Below are 20147 nucleotides of genomic sequence, written 5' to 3' on the forward strand. Positions count from 1 at the left end.
TATTATTTTTATGGATATTTTTGACAATTTTATTAAATGTTAAAAGTGTTGTCACGGGTGGGACAAGAAAAGGACATGGAGCTTGAGATAAGTTTGATTTATGGAAAAACTCTGTGAGTTGGGAGGTGAATCAATGATAAACTCAGCATATCTATTTAAATCAATGTTTATTGGTTACAACTATGCAATCAGGAATTAAGTTTAAGAAATTTAACGATACAAAATTGAGGGGAAAATGCTGTCACGGGTGGGACAATCATCAGAAAACTTTTAACTTGAACACTTCTGTGAAGACTACGTGGGTGGACTTTTGAAAAGAAGGTCCATAAAATAAACTTCTTTTGTCTTTAGCTTTAAAAAAAATGGTTAGACTGCACGTTTGGAATCTTCCTCACCAAAGTCCAGCACTCATCTAGCATTCTTATCAGGCTCATTTTTCATGGAATGGCCCAGTACATACATGCTCTACATCAGGGATGTCCAACTGGTCAACCGCAATTGACTGGTCAATCCCCGGGAGGTTTCGGTCGATTGAGGGCTCTATTTCCTTTGCGGGGGGGGGGGAGAGAGCACCTGCCCCCACCCCCTCATCCTGCCCTCCGTTCGCACATGATCGCTAGAACGGAAGACGGTGTTTTTGCTGTAAGGCTGATTGTTTCCTGAGCAATCTGTTGGTGAGCAACTTTTTCCCTTTTCCCCCTAAAGAAAGCTCAACATTTTAGACCTGCTGCCCCTCTAAGCAACTTTGACCTGACGCCCCCCCCCCCAAAAAGGGTAGGTCACTGCCAGTTTTTTATTCTGTGAGTTGGACGTCCCTGCTCTACATTATGGGAGCGGGTGTGGAGTGGGCTCTAGTGAAAAATGCCACAAAAATAGGCAACTGTTCTGTTTTTCCCACTGATTGCAAGTTTGTACACAACAGCAGAAGCGCAGACCTCTCTGTAATACATCCTGAAGGAGGTTTCTCTTTTGTTGAGGCCCACAACATTTTCATGAACACCAATGACAGAGAGAATAAACTCCTATTCTGCCATCTCCAAATTCCTATGTTCTGACTGAGACCTAGCACAGAACTAGAGGCTTGGTTGAACTCATACTTGGAGGTGTGCACCTTTGACCAAACAAACTTATATTCTGGCGGTATTGGTTTTGCCTTAGCAGTAAACAACTCAATTTTCTTGAGGAGTGACCTCTCTTCCTGTTCTTCAGCGAGGAGGGAAAAGCAACTCACTCGGTCACCGCTCCAGACACGATCACCGAGTGGAACGCTGATGCCTTCTGTGTGGCCGACATTGGCTTCGGACTCGCCCGTCAAGCCAAGTTCCGGGTCTTCCAGCCATTTTTTGTGGATCTGAGCCTCCCGTATTCTGTGGTCCGTGGGGAGACTTTGGTGCTAAAATCCACTGTCTTCAATTACATGAAGGAATGTATCCAGGTTAGTGTCCATTTAGAACAAGCAAACAGGCTTCCCTTATATGTGTATCCAGAAAGAAAGTGGTGGGGGAACCCCACAAGATAGAGATGGAGGCAGGGGGGGCTGGACCTCACCAGGGCCTTACCCTTCCTACACCTGCACTCACCTGTCTCTCCCAAGGGACAGGTCAGTACTTTTGCCTCCCCACAACCACTCAGCTTGCACTTCTTGCCGTGGATGAAGAAGCAGAAGCTCCACTTTGGATGTGCCACAGAAGTGTGGACAACAGGAAGCGCAAGGCAGCTCCATCCCTTTCATGGCAGAAGAGGACCATAGAGCACATTCCCTCCCCGCCCCCCAGTCCTAGGAACCTGCAGTTTTCCTCCCACAGCAACCCCTGAGTGTGCTTTAAATGTGTGGTGTGTGCACAGCCCCATATGTAACACAGCCTTATTGCTGCAAGAGGCCAGAAGATGCCAGAAAGCCACCCAATCCAATCTGCTGCCAAGGCCTAGGAATGCCCATCTGCTGCCCCCTTCCTTTTCCCCACAGCCGCAATTCAGGCCACCAGCTGAAGAGCTTCATGAGGGGCTCACAGAGCAACTGCCATGAGGGGTTTGTGTGAGGAAGCCAAGCCACCCACTCGTAGTCCCAATAGTTTTTGTAACTGGCTTAGAGGTCTTCCTATAAACTTTGCTGAGTGAATAAATCTCGCCAGTCTGACCTGGGGTGGCATTCCTCACAGATGCTAATATGGTGCCCCAACAGCACAAGGAGACCCCACTCACCTACTCAACTTCCCGCTGTGGGTCACCCCTAGGCATGGGTGTCTGGCTCTCGCTCCTGGCCTAGGCCCACCTCCTGCCCTGCCCATGCCTCTTCCCTGAATGCTTGCCCCCTGCCTTGGAATTGCTGCGCTGCCTGCTTCACGAGGGTCATTTTGCTGCATCTCCCAGGTGAGAGTGAAGCTGCTGGAGTCGCAAGAGGTGGACGTGAAGCCATGCCCAGCCTGCCAGTTCAGCACCTGCCTCTGCGCTGAGGAGTCCCACACCTTCTTCTGGAACGTGACGGCGACTCAGCTGGGTGAGGTTGAGGCGCCTGAGTGGGTGGGAGGAGGCTTGCGGTGTTGAGGCTGCCAAGGGCACCTCTCTTGCTTCCCCAAAGACCTTGTCATCCAAGGACACTTGGCAGAACCAATGGATTCTTCTGTTTGGAAGCCAACCGGGCATTAAGTGGTATATGGAAAATAATGGCAATGCCCCCTGCTGCATGTGCTACGGCTTTATTTCCTCCCTGGCCAAGATGGTGTCCCTCCCCAATTTCTGCTAATGGCAGCTGTGCATCAGGGCAGATTTGAGGACTTGGCTATGAAGGAGAGGTAGGGAGTCCATCTCCATGAACCCCCTATGCTCCGACCTCTGTCCCTTACATCTGTCTCCAGACTGAAGGCACAGTGGGCATTGGCGGATGTGGGGCTGGACTGGGGCTCTGACCCCCAAGAAACCTCTTCCCCTCCCTGAGCTCCTGGCACTCATCATGGGTCTATGCCAATTTTGCCTTCCTCTAGGGCACGTCAATCTCTCGGTCACCGCCGAGGCAGAGGAGACGCATGAGCTGTGTGGCAATAAGATCTCCACCACGCCTGCGCGAGGCCGGTCAGACACAGTGGTCAAAGCCCTGCTGGTCAAGGTCAGTGTCTATGTGGCCTTCAGCCCCTGTGTCCAGTTTTGGCTCACAGCTATCAAGTGCTAGCAACTGATTCAGAACTCTTGTTCTCCCTAAACAGGGTTGTTGTTTTTTTGTTGGGGGGGGGGAGGACTTGTATTTGTTGGGTTCTGGGCAGGAGAGGGCCTTTGGATTTTTGTACAACCTCCCTGTTTGCAGGTCTAAGGTGATGGTAGCCAAGGGCTGTGTTCAGTTGGAAGGCCTGGCAATTGCGAGAACTCTTACATGGAGCAGGGGAAAGGCAGAGAAGGTAGAAGGAGAGTATTCCCCTGAGAGTGCAGCCCCACTCACCATCCTGACTCTCTTTTCCTCCCACAGCCAGAAGGCGTCCTTGAAGAAGAGACCCACAATGTCTTCCTTTGCTCTTCAGGTGTGCTTAGGTTGCATCCCTTACTCAGGGGAGCTTGGCTTGTATGGGCCCCCAGAGAACGCAAGTTGGAGAGAAGATGCAGTGTTGCTCTGGCTGTCATTGGGCTGGAGACATGTCTCTTCCCTAGGGCAGTAGTGGGATGCAAAAGAGGTCAAAGACACACACTCTGTCTCTCTGCTTGCTAAGGGGAGTAGGGATGGGAAGGAGAGGGGATGGAAAGACACCTGAGAGAACAGAGTGGCTAAAAACAGACTCACTGAGCTAGCAAGCTCCTAGTCCCATCTTCGCTGTGTGCAAATCCAGCTGCAGATTATGACAACTTGGTTAGAGTATTCAACTGCATTAATTCCTGTTCTTCATCTCCTTTCAGGGGACCCAGTTCACGATGACGTTTCTCTAAAGCTGCCTGGAGCTGTTGTGGAGGGCTCTGGCCGAGCCACCGTCTCTTGCATTGGTGAGGAAATTTGCCCCCTAAAGGATAGCCCAGAGTTAAAGTATACACCCATGTTGATGCCTGACAAGGCCTTGGAAGCATGGGGACTTCTGGACAAGTCCGGCCGTACAGATGCTGGACTTATCTGAGCAGATTTTATTGGACATAGTTCTCTGAATTTTAGGTTGCAGGTCGCTAGCAGAGAGGAGATTTTTCCTAGATTCTCTTCAGGAGTTTGGGGAAAGTGCTCACAACATTTTCTTCCATCGTTTTGTCAACATCCAGGAGACATTATGGGTGCTGCACTAGAAAATATAGACAAGCTGCTTCAAATGCCCTATGGCTGTGGTGAGCAGAACATGGTAAAATTTGTTCCCAACATCTTTGTCCTCCAATACCTGGAGAAAACGAACCAAGTGACTCCTGAGATCAAAGAGAAAGCAATAGAATACATGAAGAGTGGTAAGTAGAGCATTTCTCTGTCACAAAAATGAGGAGAAGGCTGGCATGGACTGTGCAGATAGCAAATGGATGGAATAGCGGTGCTATTTTTCTAGAAAAAGCCCCATGTACACCAGCTGTTAATTGCAAGGATAGGATACAAATGAGAGCCACTGTGGTGTAGCGGTTAGAGTGCTGGGCTATGTGCCTGTCTCTGTTTACGGTGCCTTCTGGCAGTTCCCTCACTGTGAGAAGTGAGGCTACAGGGAACCAGGCAGAGGGCCTTCTCGGTAGTGGCACCCACCCTGTGGAATGCCCCCCATCAGATGTCAGGGAAATAAACAACTACAGTGGTACCTTGGTTCTCTAACTTAATCTGTTCTGGGAATTGGACTCCCGAAATGGTTCAAAAACCAAGGCATGGCTTCCGATTGGCTGAAGGAGCTTCCTGTACTCAATTGGAAGCTGCGTCGGATATTCAGCTTACGAAAAACGTTCGCAAACTGGAACACTCACTTCTGGGTTTGCGACGTTCCGGAGCCAAGCCATTCGAATACCAAGGTACCACTGTATCTGACTTTTAGGAGACATTTGTAGGCAGCCCTGTTTAGGGAAGTTTTTAATATTTGATTTATTGTGTTTTTAATATTCTGTTGGGAGCTGCCCAGAGTGGCTGGGAAAACACAGCAAGATGGGTGGGATTGAAATAATAAAATTGTTGTTGTTGTTGTTGGTGTTGTTACAGCCTCATTAAATTGCACATTCCCAAACTGATAGTACTGGTTCTTCCCTGTTTCTTGTAGGGTACCAACGTGAGCTGCTCTACAAACATGACGATGGCTCCTACAGTGCCTTTGGGAAGAGTGATGCTCAAGGCAATACCTGGTGAGTAAGGTGAGCTGGTGCCAGTCGGGCAAAGCTGTGGCTGTTGCCTTGAGTGGGACTGAGACTGGAGCTGATTCTCCTCCTCCACTTTCTCTCCCGCTCCGCCCCCATCCCCGCCCTGCAGGCTGACAGCTTTTGTGGTTAAGGCTTTGGGCCAAGCAAATGCCTATATCTATGTTGATGAGAAGCACATTCAGGACGCTGTAGGCTGGCTGGGGCAGCACCAACTTCCCAGCGGCTGCTTTGAAAGTGTGGGGAGGCTCTTCAACAATGCCCTGAAGGTAAGAGCACTGTGAATTATGATAACAGCATAATGCTGTTACAAAAGTTTGGTGCCTCCCCCCTCTCTCTGCTGAGCAGTAGCAAACTTACAGGGGGTTCCAGGGCCTGTGTTCCTTTGGAGAACTGAGACATGTCAAAGACTCTCATAGCATTAAGAAATATGGTTTATCCACCTACTTCCACTTTTTGTCTGCATGGAAGGAGAGCAGATCTTACAGTATGGTCACTTCAAGAGGGACTTGTCCCCCACAGCAGTGCAGCCATGGAGTCCAAGACATCTCCCCAAGCCAGCCTTCCCAATATGGATCCCACTCTTCTTCCTTCTTCTTCCCAGAACATCCTGCTAAAAACTCTTTTACTGTCACCTCACACCCAGTTACCCTAGCAACCAGGGCCGTCTTAAGCATATCCGGCACCGTGGTGCAAAGATCCCTCCTGCGGCGCCCCCCCCCCCCTGTTTCCCAGAATTGTCAACCTTTTTTAAGGGGGAGAGACCCCCCCCCAAGTTGTTGTTGCCTTTTTTACGAAAGGCTGCTACTGCCCTCGTGTTGCTGCCCAGTGCTGCTCGCGCACAGCCGGGCACCGGCTCCCACGGTGGAATCATGGTGTGGGGCTGGGCAGCTGGGCGCGATGTGGGCGGCACGGGAGGCAGGCGGGGGTCTCATCTGGGCAGGGACAGGCGAAGCGAGCTGAGCCGTCTGTGTTGCCGCAGCAGAGAAGCGCGCTCACTCAGCCGCAGTCTCACTGTCCTTGCTTGGGGAGGAAGGTGGGGGGAGGAGAGAGCATGACTGGGAGGGGATAGGGCAGGGGGAGGAAACACGGTTTGTGTGAAGGAGTGTAGAGGTGGTGGGGGCAGTGGGAGGAGGCAGGCTCTGTGCAAGGCAGTGGGGAAGGAGGGAGGGGTACTGGGGCAGCAGTTGCAGCATGTAGCCTCGAGCGCAGGGATCTTTTGAGGTAGAGTGGGTGGGGGGAGTGGTAGTAGAGTCACGTTTATTATGCGCAGAGCTTGGGATGCAAGCACACACCATGCAGCCGAGGAAGTGTTGTGTCGCAGAGCCAGCAGAAAGAGCTCCGGACTGCGGGAAAGCATCCGGAGCCTTCACACCTCCGATAGGCGCTGGAGGCCTGCAGGCACCAAGCCCCTGCTCTGCCTTGCTTACCTCCCCGCTTTCCCCTCCCCAGACTCTCCTCCCGGGGCCTTCCACTGCTTGGCGCCCTGTCTCACCGCGCCACTACGCCCAATGATAAATACATCCCTGCTAGCAACCTTCCAAACCCCCAGTCTCTGTTCACACCTCAGGGCAAGAGGGGGGCAGTTCTCTTGCATTGCCAATGGCTCTCAGTGGTCCTGATCTGTTTTTTAATGGCCCTGGCTTGGTCTGCACAAGCTAGCTCAGGAATTCCTCTGATGCCCTGTGTATGAAGCTTCTTGAACAAGCTGCTAAAGCCATGACAGATATTCATGGTAAAAAGGTAAAAGGTAAAGGACCCCAGGACAGTTAAGTCCAGTCAAAGGCGACTATCGGGTTGCGGCACCCATCTCATTTTCAGGCCGAGGGAGCCGGTGTTTGTCCACAGACAGCTTTCCGAGTCATGTGGCCAGCATGACTAAACCGCTTCTGGCACAACGGGAAACCGTGATGGAAACCAGAGCGCACAGAAACGCTGTTTACCTTCCCGCCACAGCGGTACCTATTTATCTACTTGCACTGGCGTGCTTTCAAACTGCTAGGTTGGCAGGAGCTGGGGCAGAGCAACGGGAACTCATCCATCATGGGGATTCGAACTGCTGACCTTTTGATCGGCAAGCCCAAGAGGCTCAGTGGTTTAGACCACAGCACCACCCATGCTTATTCATGGTGGTAGCAAGCAGCACGACATGTATAATAAAATAAACAGTGTCTGTCAGAACACCTGCATTGGCACTTGTCCAAAAAACATGCTCACCTCAGTAACCTCTGCCTCTTTTCGTGCTGTTAATGTAGACATCCATTCACAGAAACTTGGAGTAAAAATCTCTGTATACCTGAAACAGGAAGCTGATATAAGCCCATAAATCCATCCCCAGGTTAGACTATGCTGGTGCTCTCTTAGTAAAGGGGTCCAAAGGACCAGTCGTTAGCAATGCTCCTGTCTTGAGAAGTGCAAGAAGGGAGCTGCCTGTCCTCTCTCAGCATCCTTGCAAGGTCAGCAGTGGAGGCTGAGGGTCACTCCCAGGGCCGTCTCATCCATAGGGGCTAGTGGCATGCCGCGCCAGGGCGCAGCCCCCCCCAAGGGCGCCCCCGCGAGCCCACTGGCATACCGGGCGCCCCCCTCCCCAACCCGCCCCCGCTCCCACGGGCTGGCTGTCGGCTGGGCGCTCGCGCGCCAGCAGCGCAACCGCTGCCGCCCATGCCGGTCCCAGGCTTTGGCTGCGAGCCGGCCGCCCTCGCCTCCTGTCCCGGAAGCACTGGAAGGGCATGCAGAGCCTCGCGCCGCTCCAGCACCACACCCCTCATCCCCCGCTCACCCCCCCCCGAGGGGCGGCAAGCGCGGGAGGGAGGCAGCAGAGAGGCGGCACACCGGGGGTGCCGGAGGGATTGCCGCACCATGGCGGCCGATCTCCCTAAGACGGCCCTGGTCACTCCCACCCTGCAATTGTGTTTCTCCATCAGGCAAAATCTCTGGTGCAAAAGAAGGCAGCTTGCTGTTTCCTTCTTGTGAAACAGCAGTAGCTGATGAACAACCGAGGCCCAATATGTTCTGGTGCCTTTGGCAGAAAATCTCGATTAACACAGAGAAAACAAATTCTAATGAATGTAGTTTTACAAGCTATCTCTTCTGCTTCCTGTGCTGCATTGCCCACACACACCAAGTGACCCATTCCTCCTGACTAAAGAATGTTTTGGCCACTCCTTGTATAAATGTCCTTGGGGCGTGAGCGATACCTTGCAGTTACCTTTCCTGACATTTAAAGTGGGAGTTTCACACAGACAGGAGTGAATCATGTTGGTGCTTATAAGAGATGCTTAAAATAGTCATACACTCGAGGCCTGATCATTGTTTTCCAAACTGTGAGGAAATGGCTCTCATCGCCCTCTGGCTTGGCTTCTCTCTTCCATTCTTAGGGCGGTGTGGATGATGACTTCTCACTAACAGCTTACATTGCTGCCTCACTGCTGGAACTGGGCAAAACAGTAAGTCCCTCAGGCTTTCCCACAGAGTTCTGGGGCTTCCTCATTAGTCTGGTATTAAACAAGGATCCAAAGGATGAACTTTATAAACAAGGAATAGACGTGTTTACTGGAATAGACACATGGGCACATTCAAAGGACGTTTCCCACCTCAAAGAATTCTGGGCCCTGTAGTTTGTTAAGGGTTGCTGGGAATTCTGACTCTCTGAGGGATAGTGCCCAGATTTCTTCAAGGAAAAGAATGTGTTTTAATGTGTTTTAAATATATTTATACATGCCACTCCAAGCGGCAAGAGATTCCTGGGGTTCAAGCACTTGCCCAGAGGTCAGATTCCTTGGAATGAAGGTCAGCGGGGACTGTGGTGTCTTTAGGGTATACAGTTCTATTTACCTATATATACAACCTGGGCATAGAATGGAGGAGCATTAATACCCCAAAATCTATTTCTTCTACATTAGTGTCAGCTTTGGAACCAGCACAGAGCAAGCATGTCTGTGTGTATCCGTTACCAGCAGCTTGCACAGAACTCTCTGGTTTTCATCATCCTACTTAGCAGTTAGGTGAGGGGCAGGGAAGGGCCCACTCATTCGTTCTATGCCACAGAGCAACTTCTTTTGTTATGCTCCTCATGGTACTTAGCTGCTCAGCCAAAGCCATTACCCGGGCAAAGGAATTGGTCAAGGTTGAGGAAGCCTTTGCTAAACCATGGGTAGGCAAACTAAGGCCCAGGGGCTGGATCCAGTCCAATCACCTTCTAAATCCGACCCACAGACTGTCCGGGAATCAGTGTGTTTTTACATGAGTGGAGTGTGTCCTTTTATTTAAAATGCATCACTGGGTTATTTGTGGGGCATAGGAATTCATTCATATATATTTTTCAAAATATAGTCCGGCCCCCGACAAGGTCTGAGGGACAGTGGACCAGCCTCCTGCTGAAAAAGTTTGCTGACCCCTGTGCTAAACCATGTTTATTTTATTAACTGAATTTGATTACATTTTGAGTTGGCTAGGCTGAGAACTTGAAAATTAGAAGCTGGTTTGTTGGGTGACCTTAAGCAAGAGGTCATTTGGTCCTCATGCTCTACAATCACCCCAGCTTATTTCTCTGCTTCGTATGAATGTTAAAGCTGCAGGAGCATGCCTGACTGGAAATTTTCAGGTCAGTTGGAAAGGTCAATAGCAAAGTTTATGAAAGAAAAATGTGCACCACTTGTCACCTTGTTGGGTTTAAGCAATTTCTTGCTCAGCATCCTGAGGCTTACCTCTCCAACCCTGCCAACTCTCAATCAGCCTGTTGAACAATTTTTTAACTATAAACTGTGGCAATATAATATAATATAATATAATATAATAATATAATATAATATAATATAATATAGCATTGTGTGGATTTTTGTGCTGCCATATCATCATAATGTCTTGGGGCGACTAAAAGCAATTTATTTCCCTATATTTTATGCAATTCATTTACATAAGATATGGTAATATAAAGCCTGCCCCCCTCATATTATGAAATCATATCCAAGCTGCAAGCTAATTGAGTCATATATTTTTTTTTTAATTGCTTTAAAGGATACCATGGTAGAGAACGCCTTAGCCTGCCTTAAGAAGAACTTAAGTTCTGCAGAAAGCAGCTATTCCAAGGCTTTGTTAGCTTATGTCTTCACTTTGGCTGGAGACACAGAGATACGGCATCAGCTCCTAACAGACTTAGATGAACAAGCTGAAAAAACAGGTAAGAGGAATTGTTTCATTCAGTACAATCTTCGTTCTGGAGGTTGCTGTTTTGCAAGCCTGGTTTCCAGGCTTCCTTTTCCGATGCCCCATGCAGAATATTAGCCCTTTGCTCTGGAGGTGCTATGGGATAACCAGCCTCATATAAACAACATGCTTCAGTCTAATTAATGCATGAAGGGGTTAATACCATAGAGTAAGCTGTCCTGCCAGGCTTAGTGAGGCCACTTTCCCTTACCTTGGGAGGAAATAGGTAATCAAGCCTTTTCACTCCAGTCTATCTGAGAAGCTCAGCTTGTTAAGAGGTTTCAGCTGATTGCTCCAACTCAACTGCATGGCTATCACAAGCCACTCTTGAGTTCCTATATTATGAGCACTTCACTTGCTGCCTTTCCCCTCTAAACATATACATACCTGTATGTCAATTCATGTCTTTTTCAATTTTCTGTGAAATAAGAAAATAAACCCTCCATAATTATCACGGTCTTTGGATTCTCAGGAATAATGGAGAAGGATTTGGGTTATAATGGAGCCGTACAGCTGGCTTACTTTTATGTTCTGTTACTTAATGATGTTCTACTTCATTCTTTCCTCCTCCTCCTTTGTAGATGGGGTCATATCCCTCTCAGATGTAGAGACAACAGCCTACTTTCTCTTGAGTTACCTCTCCAAACCAGAGGTGTCCACCGATGACATCCAATATGCCTCCCAGATTGTGCGTTCCCTTACCAAAGCACAGAATCCATATGGAGGCTTTTCTTCCACACAGGTAACAGACAAGTTCTTTCCTCTGTAGAAAGGGGAGGCATCTCAGACAAGGAGAGCTCCTCTTTGTTGAGTACATTTTGGTGTTTCCATGTGAATGACATAAATATACAGTCATACCTCATGTTGCGTATGCTCCATGTTGCGTACGTTCAGGTTACCGACCTCCGCGGACCCGGAAGTCCTCCATGGAGCGCACGCAACACACAGGTGCGCAGAAGTGTTCTGCGCACTTCACGCATGCGCAGAAGCAGAAAAATCTGCGAACTTCTGGGTTTTTTCTTTTTGTGTGTGTGCGTTCGCGTTACGTACGCCCGTGTTACGTAGTGCGACCCGGAACGGATCGCGTACGTAACACCGGGTACCACTGTATTTTGGCAGTGGAGGCTTGTCGCACTAAATTGAAGGACTTGAATTTGCCTCGGCTAATGCAATCAGTAGAATGCAGATGGCGCTGTGGTCACTGAGCCTAGGGCTTGCCGATCAGTAGGTCAGCGGTTCAAATCCCCGTGACGGGGTGAGCTCCCATTGTTCAGTCCCAGCTCCTGCCCACCTAGCAGTTTGAAAGCATGTCAAAGTGCAAGTAGATAAATAGGTACTGCTCTGGAAGGAAGGTAAACGCCGTTTCCGTGTGCTGCTCGGGTTTCGCCAGAAGTGGCTTAGTCATGCTGGCCACATGACCCAGAAGCTGTCTGCGGATAAATGCCGGCTCCCTCAGCCAGTAAAGCAAGATGAGCGTGCAACCACAGAGTCGTCCACGACTGGACCTAACGGTCAGGGGTACCTTTACCTTTTTAATGCAATCAGTATTGGTGACAATTTTTGTTTTAAAATATTTATTTGTTTTTGTTTTTTTTTAAGCCAGGCAGCGCCCGCGGGTCTCAAACCGCTGGAAGCGTTTGGGGGATCCAAGCAATGCGTTGGTCGATGGAACCGCTGGGCTAAGCTGGCTCAAAATATTTATTTGTTGAAATTATTGATCATGATACTAAATGGACCACACAAAGTAAAGTGTCATGGGATGCAATAAATGAATAAGGAAACTGATTAAATGTTAATCTTTCGGCAAATCACACTATTATATGCCTCATGTCAAATTGGGCCACAAAATAATGGCGTGGAATGAAGACCCATAAAAATATAATGTAGAAAGATAGCATTTGGAACACTTTGGAAAAGGGTGGTGTAATATTTAAGTGAGGCATGTTGCATAATTCAGCACAGGACTGTTCCATGCAGGTATGCATGTGAGGATGTGCAGTACATATTTAAATACCGGTAATCAATAACCATGCCTGTTTATAATCTTCCTGCACGTTCATTCATTGCAGACAGCTATCCTTGCATATCCATGAGAACGATTGCTACACGTTGCCAAAATTCCCAGTAATGGGTAATTTATCTGATGGTTTTAAAGAAGAATCTTGCACCTGCCACACCCAAGATGACTGTTTGCTTTCCCCCAGGACACAGTGGTTGCCCTGCAGGCTTTACCCAAGTATGCAGCCTTGACCTATCGTGAAACAGGTGATGTGAAGGTGCTGGTGAAATCAAGTGGGGGTTTCCAGCATGAATTCCATGTGGACAAGAAGAACCGGCTGCTGTTGCAACAGGCCCCTCTCGCAGAGGTTCCTGGTCAATACAAAGTGGAGGTGTCGGGGGACGGCTGTGCCTATGTGCAGGTAACCATATGGAAATCACAGGGGATGAGTAGCTATGAAAATAAAGGTGTTTCATTCAAATTCTACTCAATATTGATCCAGAGCAGAACTCCAACGTATAGTTAGCAGAGTAAAAAATTAAACACGTTGTGGGTTCCCCCCACAAAAAAAATAGACCAGAGGCACTTGTATTTCATCCAGCAGAGCTTTTACTGCCACTGAAGGCGAATGAGCATAATGGTCACAAATCCAATACATCCAGGATTGGCACTGTCCATAAGAAATCCAGCTGCAGCAGACTTCACTTAAACTTACAATCTATATATATAAAACCCAAGTGTCTCTGCGTCCATTCCGTGTGTCTCTGGGTTTGCGCTACTGTGCATGTGCCCCATGGACACAGGGATTGGATGGAGAGACATTGGGCCGGGAGCAGCAGCGGCAGTTGAAGCGGGGCGGTTGAATCAGAACGTCGGCGCTCCAGAGGACGAGGGGAGGCCGAGAAGGGAGGCCACGCTGCCACAGCTGCTGCAGCCGCCGTCTGACTCGGGGCCCCGAGGACTAGCGGCCCGGGAGTGGCGCAGAACAGCCCGCACCGCAGAGTGCCAACGCTCCAGAGGCCAAATAGGAACGCCTATTTTAAAAAAAAGGAAGAGGGAAAGAAGAGAAAAAGTGGCAGAAGCTGAGGGGAAGGTTTCCGTGAGAGAGAGAGAGAGAGAGAGAGAGAAACACGGGCTGGCCGGACCCCTCCTCTTCCGCCACACGTCGCCCGCCACCACCTCAGAATCTCCTCAGGAGCGGCGGCAGCTGCTCCCCTCCCCCTCGCCCCCTTCCTCCCCCAGCCCCCTCCCAGCCCCCGGACGAGGGACGCGAGGCGCCGCCGCTGAGAGGACGGGAAGGCCCCCAGCAGCGGCGGGGTCGGCTTGAACTAGGAGGGGCGAGCGCTAGCCGGCTGGCTCTAGCCCGGCAAGAGGAGCACGCCGTCGCCTCCACAGAGGCCGCCCCAGACAGCTGGCACGTTGGTCCGTCCATCGCTCGCTCGCTCGGGCAAACACACCACAACTGAGGCATGCAGGCAGAGGCAGGCGGGCCCGTCTCTCCCTGCCCCCCTTGGACCTGGTCAGCCCCTGGGGTTGCTGAGGGGAAGCGGTGGGAGGAAGGCTGGGCGCGCGCACCGAAGAGACCTGGCTGAGAGCGTCACCGTCGCCTCCCCCTCCCCAGCAACAGCGCCACATACGTTCTAGAGCCCGTTATTTTAACGGGTTTAAACCAATAGTAACTTATAATAAGACCAAAACTTAACACTATATACAGAACACCACACCAGAAGGAAGAGAGATCGAAAGTGAAACCCAGGCTCCTTCTGGCCTCACTATTATAGTCAGCATGACCTTGACAGAAGAGATAACAGGACCAGTTTAAGCCTACTGTACTCAGTGTCTCTGAAAGAATAGCCCAAACATCATGAACCTTCTGCTTGTTTCTTTCATACATACATACAGAGAAGCTTCCAGAACCCTCTTGAATTAATTAGAGTAGGAAAGATCTCTACACAACAGATCAATACTTTCTGTACTAAGAAATGCAAACTGACAAGGATATGTATGTTTCATGTGTGCATACAAGCCCCACAGCTCTATGCAAATATACCACCCCTAGTTCTGTCCACTGTGCTTTTTTAAGATTGTAAGGATGAAAAGTTTTTTCTCCACAATGTAGTGCAGTACTTGCTTGATATTGTTGCCACAAGGTAACAGGAGCTGGGAATACAGCATTCTTTTTTCTCCACCTAGACTACCCTTCGATATAACTACTCACCTGAGCAGCCCAATGTTTTTGCTTTGAGTGTGGAGACATCCCCAAAGGAATGCAACCAGGTTTCCAGGAAATTTTTCGACATCCATCTACAAGTGAGGTATGGAATTTTACCTCTGTTCCTTCCTCAGCTCAGATAAACAGAGGGAGAAACAGCCTGTAAGGCTTTAGTGGCATGAAGAATTGCACCCAGCTCCTCTGGGAAGCTGTTAAGAAATGCTAGCCGTTGAGCCTCATCTCTCCCTGGGTTTCTTTCTTTACTGAAACGTGACTCATTTCCTCTGATAGCTACACAGGTCAACGCAAGACAAGCAACATGGCCCTGATAGAAGTGAACTTGGTATCAGGATTCATACCTCTCAAGAAGTCTGTGAAGGAGGTGAGAAAGTCTTCTGAACCTTTATCTTCTGCCCTTCCTCACTGTATGCAAGATGCATTCCTAAAAGTTTGTCAGTGGCCATATAAATTGTACACTTGTAATGATCTGGGATGCGGGTGGTGCTGTGGTCTAAACCACAGAGCCTAGGGCTTGCCAAACAGAAGGTCGGTGGTTCGAATCCCCGCAACGGGGTGAGCTCCCATTGTTCGGTCCCTGCTCCTGCCAACCTAGCAGTTCGAAAGCATGTCAAAGTGCAAGTAGATAAATAGGTACCACTCCAGCGGGAAGGTAAACGGCGTTTCCATGCAGTTCACCAGAAGCGGCTTAGTCATCAGGAAGCTGTACGCCGGCTCCCTCAGCCAATAAAGCGAGATGAGTGCCGCAACCCCAGAGTCGTCCGCGACTGGACCTAATGGTCAGGGGTCTTTTACCTTTACCTTTAATGATCTGTTGGGAGATGCTGCTTTAGGCTTGTTGTGAAAAACCAATTATGGCCATTTACCTCAAATCCTCTCAGATTGGCACCATGTCTGGCTTGAGGGAAGCATCCACCCACTGAAGAATCTGAAATTTTCCCCTGGCAAAAGAAAAAGGAGAGGACTCCCCAGCAGCCTCTGCATCCCCTTACCTGGAAGAAACAACACATGTCCGAAGTGTTGCTTATACAACCCATTAGGCGTCCTTTCCAGTGCAAGATAAGATGGAGAGGCACTTGCTTGGAATTGCTCTCTTATGTCCTGTCTAGGCCAAAAACAGTGTGCAATTTCTGATGGCAAGCAGCCCTCCCAGGGGCAAAGGTCTTGGGGCATTCTCCTCCTTTGAACAAATAAGGGTTTCTGCCAGGTGGAATGGTTGGAGGCTCAGGTCTGGCTAGCAAAAAGATCCAGCCAAGGAAGCAGTAAAGTAACAAGGGGTGGAAACAACCTACAGGCCACAACTCGGCCATCCCTAGTATTAAAACAGACATGCAAATCTGTAGGTCGAGCAGCCCACACCTCACCTTTTGCATGACTGCACAGATCTCATCAGTGGCTGCAGCGCAAGGCTGGTATAAACAAAAATCACAATCGAGATGTTCCTTAACTGTGTCCTGCTGTTGCTCTATATTCTGACAGCTGGAAGGGAAAGCCAATGTAAAGAAGGTGGAATTTGACCCCGACAAGATCAGCATCTACCTGGATCAGGTGAGAACTATGGTATGAAACTTGGACCAGGAGTACTTGGGAGGGGGTGGCTTAAGAGACTTCATTCTGAAGAAGTGTGCATGCACACGAAAGCTCATACCAAGAACAAACTCAGTTGGTCTCTAAGGTGCTACTGGAAAGAATTTCCTATTTTGTTTCATTCCAGAAGTCTAGGAATGTGGAAACGCATGTATGTATGATAGGGTTGTTGTCTGTAGGAGTGGTTGCAAGAGCTCGATCTGATATTTGATATTTTGCCCCACCTTGTTTCTTTTTAGTTGGATAGCACTGTTCAAACCTATGCTTTCTCTGTGGAGCAGGAAATTGACGTGCTGGATCTTAAGCCAGCAATAGTGAAAGTATATGACTATTACCATCCAGGTAAGCATCTGACTGGTTACTCCCCGTTAATATGCAACTGCATTATGACTCCACAGTCCTGCCTTTTTGTGCCCACAGAACTTTGCCAGGACACTTCAGTCTCTCAGCTGCTCTGATTCTGTGGTGGTTTTTTAAAAGTTGTTCTTCCCCAGTACTTGGCATCCATGGGCAGCTGCCAGGGCTCTCCACAGCTGGACAGGGTCCACTGCAGCTGACATTTACCCTGGGCTCTACGTAGCCCAAGATGGCTGGGTTCTAAGCTGCCATTTTAATTTCCCACCATGCTGCCAATGTTGTGTCATTCCAGGACATTGCAAGAAATGTAATTAGTAGGCCGTAACCACTTGGCACTGCTTGGCGTGCTGTTTCCTGCCACTGCTGCTGCCAGGAAAACCTGCCACGGTCCGCCACTAGAGGTGGAGGGCACCAGAGTTGCCCAAGAGAAACCCCTTCAGTCCTGGAGCCAGATCTGCTCAGGCTTGCACTAAGACTAGCCTCACAAATCTACTGCCTCTTTCCCCAGTATTTTTATTATTATTATTATTATTATTATTATTATTATTATTATTATTATTGCTTTTCTCATTCCCTGTGGCCTCCTGTAAATGTTAACAGTAATAATGATTTAATGATTTTTTAAAGTAACAGCTTCATTTTAGCCCTAGATTTGAGGAACGTGTATGTTTTGCATGGGTAGATTCAGATGTGTGCTTAACATTTCAAAGTAGTATATTTTCATTATGCACTGATGCCCAAACTGTGAGGTGACATGCATGTCCATTTATAAATTATAATTATTTTTTAAAAAAATAATCAGCTTTTTGATATTTAGCATGCTTTACATACATTATCAATAATCCTTGCAGTATCCTTACAAGCAGTGCTTTTTTCTGGGGGGATGCAGGGGTACACATACCCCTAAACATTTTGTGAATCTTTGTACTTTTGTCCATTTCCTGTATTTATTTCCCCCGATTTGAACTATAAAATGGTGATTTTCTTGAGTCAAAATGAGAGTACCACTAAAAAAGTTTGGGGGGGGGGGAAGCACTGCTTACAAGAATCCTGTAAGGTAGCTCACTGTAGTGAGTGTACAAAGAATCTGCTGTAAGATCTTTAATCTTGAAAATAAGATTTAAAAACCCGCATATTTCCAGAATTCTCACCTCAGTTCCAAGTGTTTTTGGTCCTCTTTTGTGACAACATTCCTGCTTTACTCCATTAGTATCCTGAGAATGCGGCTGCCATGGGGGAGGGTGCTGGGGGCTTCATCTGTGAGGGAAAGAGGAGGAGGAGGAGAACCACCAAGTATGAAAAAGCTTCCTTCTACCTGCCTTGCCTCAAGCTTTCATATACTGTATTACAAGCTGGTGCCTGGAGTTTGGCTCCCTTTCTGCTAGGGTCTTACTTCTGACCTCTCTTGACATTTTGTGGGATACTGACTTTGGGGTTTTCTTGCAAGGAAGGATATATTTGAGTTCTAGGGACGCAGGTGGCGCTGTGGTCTAAACCACTGAGCCTCTTGGGCTTGCTGATCAGAAGGTCAGCGGTTTGAATCCCCGTGATGGCATGAGCTCCCATTGCTCTGTCCCAGCTCCTGCCAACCCAGCAATTTGAAAGCATGCCAGTGCGAGTAGATAAATAGGTACCGCTGCGGCGGGAAGGTAAACAGCGTTTCCGTGCGCTCTGGTTTCCGTCCCGTTGCACCAGAAGCAGTTTAGACATGCTGGCCACATGACCCAGGAACCTGGCTGTGGACAAATGCCTGCTCCCCGGCCTGAAAGCAAGATGAGCGCCGCAACCCCATAGTCGCCTTTGACTGGACTTAACTGTCCAGGGTTCCTTGACCTTGAGCTTGACCTATTTGGGTTCTAATTTTGGGGGGTTGTTTTTTTATTGCTTTCAATATGTTACTGATATTTTGCCCTCTTAAACGTCGCTGCAAATTTTATTTCATTGCACTGGAATTTTGGGCTGCAAGGGGGCATAGAAATAAAGGAGAACGTAACATCTCACAGGCAATTCTTCTCTCTTTCTCAGATGACCATGCAGCTGTCGAATATAATGCCCCCTGCAGCGCAGGTATGGGACAGAGAAGCTCTTGTGACTTGCTGGTTTGTATGTGCAAGTGCTTTAGAAAGGAAAGCAGGGTGAGGAAGAATGGCCCCTTCCTCGCTCATATAACTATTGTTATAAAAGTCTGGCACCTGTCCCTCTCTCTGCCAAGCTGTGACAAGAGCGCATAACAGGATCTCAGGTGCCTACATAGGGTCTGTGTCCGTTTTGAGAATAGAAGACACTGTGGTGGCTGTTGTGCTTTAAGTAATAGATCCCCCACACAAACACCTATTTACACCCTCGGTCTGCATTGAGTAGGTCCAGATCTTACAGCATGGCCCAAAGCATTGTGGGCAGTCCTTCCATCTCTCTCGCCAAGATGTTGCTCCCCCTTTCTTCTTCCCAGAAGCCCCTTGCCCTCCCCCAGAGCAGTTACCTGGCAGCCTTCCAAATCCCCAGTCCTGGTGTCTCACCTGAGGGCTGGAAGTACCATTGTCTTGTTAATGACCCACAATGGCTCTCTTAACGACTGGCTACCCAGGAATTCCTTTGCAGTTTATATTCTCCCCTCAGATCGCAAATAACCCCAAATCTTGTTGTTGTTGCTGTTCAGTCGTTTAGTCATGTCTGACTCTTCATGACCCCATGGACCAGAGCATGCCAGGCACTCCTGTCTTCCATTGCCTCCTGCAGTTTGGTCAGGCTCATGTTGGTAGCTTTGAGGACACACTCCAACCATCTCATCCTCTGTCATCCCCTTCTCCTTGTGCCCTCAATCTTTCCCAACATCAAGTTCTTTTCCAGGTAGTCTTCTCTTCTCATGAGGTGTCCAAAATATTGGAGCCTCGGCTTCAGGATCTGTCCTTCCAGTGAGCACTAAGGGCTGATTTCCTTCAGAACTCCAAATCTTAAAAAAAAGAACTCCAAATCTTAGCATTTATTAATTCCAGTGTTTAGGGGGACACCCCCTTGTGTAACACCATGTTCTGTCTACTAGAGTGGACAGAGCACAGCAGCCTATGCAGAGGTGGTGAACTTGTGACCCTCCAGATGTTGTTGGACTCCAACTTCCACCAGCCCGGACAGCATGGCCGATAGTCAGGGATGATGGGAGTTGTAGTCCAGAAATGTCTCGAGGGACACAGGTTCCCCAGCCCTGCTCTAAAGCCTTGGAAGTGTAGAAAGTCAATTGCAATTTTTCTTATAGCTTTCAGTGGTAGTGTTAAAGGCTTCCAGCTGGAAGCACCACAAGTCCATGAAAATGCATGGTATAAAGCTGAGGTATTGTACTGTAGACTGATGTATGTATGCATGCTTTAAAAATAAATTTGTATTTCTTTCCACAGAAACCACAAAGAAAGATAACCACTGAGACAATCGACCACTGTAGCTGAACCCTGCCCCCATGTGAACACAGAAATTGTTAGAAAAGACTGTTCTCGTTGT

The 20147-nt window shown here is 48.7% G+C and overlaps 1 protein-coding gene across 1 annotated transcript in view; it reads left to right on the plus strand.

Moving 5' to 3' along the window:
• LOC117060578 (alpha-2-macroglobulin-like protein 1) overlaps nucleotides 1-20147 on the plus strand; it is a 52164-nt gene extending 32017 nt beyond the window's left edge. Inside the window, exons 20-37 of the mRNA XM_033172950.1 lie at nucleotides 1210-1435; nucleotides 2371-2497; nucleotides 2982-3103; nucleotides 3458-3509; nucleotides 3880-3963; nucleotides 4228-4404; nucleotides 5187-5268; nucleotides 5393-5549; nucleotides 8658-8726; nucleotides 10297-10459; nucleotides 11067-11227; nucleotides 12690-12905; nucleotides 14678-14799; nucleotides 14988-15078; nucleotides 16194-16262; nucleotides 16541-16643; nucleotides 18684-18725; nucleotides 20048-20147. Of these exons, the coding sequence (XP_033028841.1) occupies nucleotides 1210-1435; nucleotides 2371-2497; nucleotides 2982-3103; nucleotides 3458-3509; nucleotides 3880-3963; nucleotides 4228-4404; nucleotides 5187-5268; nucleotides 5393-5549; nucleotides 8658-8726; nucleotides 10297-10459; nucleotides 11067-11227; nucleotides 12690-12905; nucleotides 14678-14799; nucleotides 14988-15078; nucleotides 16194-16262; nucleotides 16541-16643; nucleotides 18684-18725; nucleotides 20048-20073 (2089 nt within the window). The 3' untranslated portion in view covers nucleotides 20074-20147. The remainder of the gene's footprint in view (nucleotides 1-1209; nucleotides 1436-2370; nucleotides 2498-2981; nucleotides 3104-3457; nucleotides 3510-3879; nucleotides 3964-4227; nucleotides 4405-5186; nucleotides 5269-5392; nucleotides 5550-8657; nucleotides 8727-10296; nucleotides 10460-11066; nucleotides 11228-12689; nucleotides 12906-14677; nucleotides 14800-14987; nucleotides 15079-16193; nucleotides 16263-16540; nucleotides 16644-18683; nucleotides 18726-20047) is intronic.

This window comes from Lacerta agilis, chromosome 16 (genome assembly GCF_009819535.1).
Source record: "Lacerta agilis isolate rLacAgi1 chromosome 16, rLacAgi1.pri, whole genome shotgun sequence".
Taxonomy (NCBI): Eukaryota; Metazoa; Chordata; class Lepidosauria; order Squamata; family Lacertidae; genus Lacerta; species Lacerta agilis.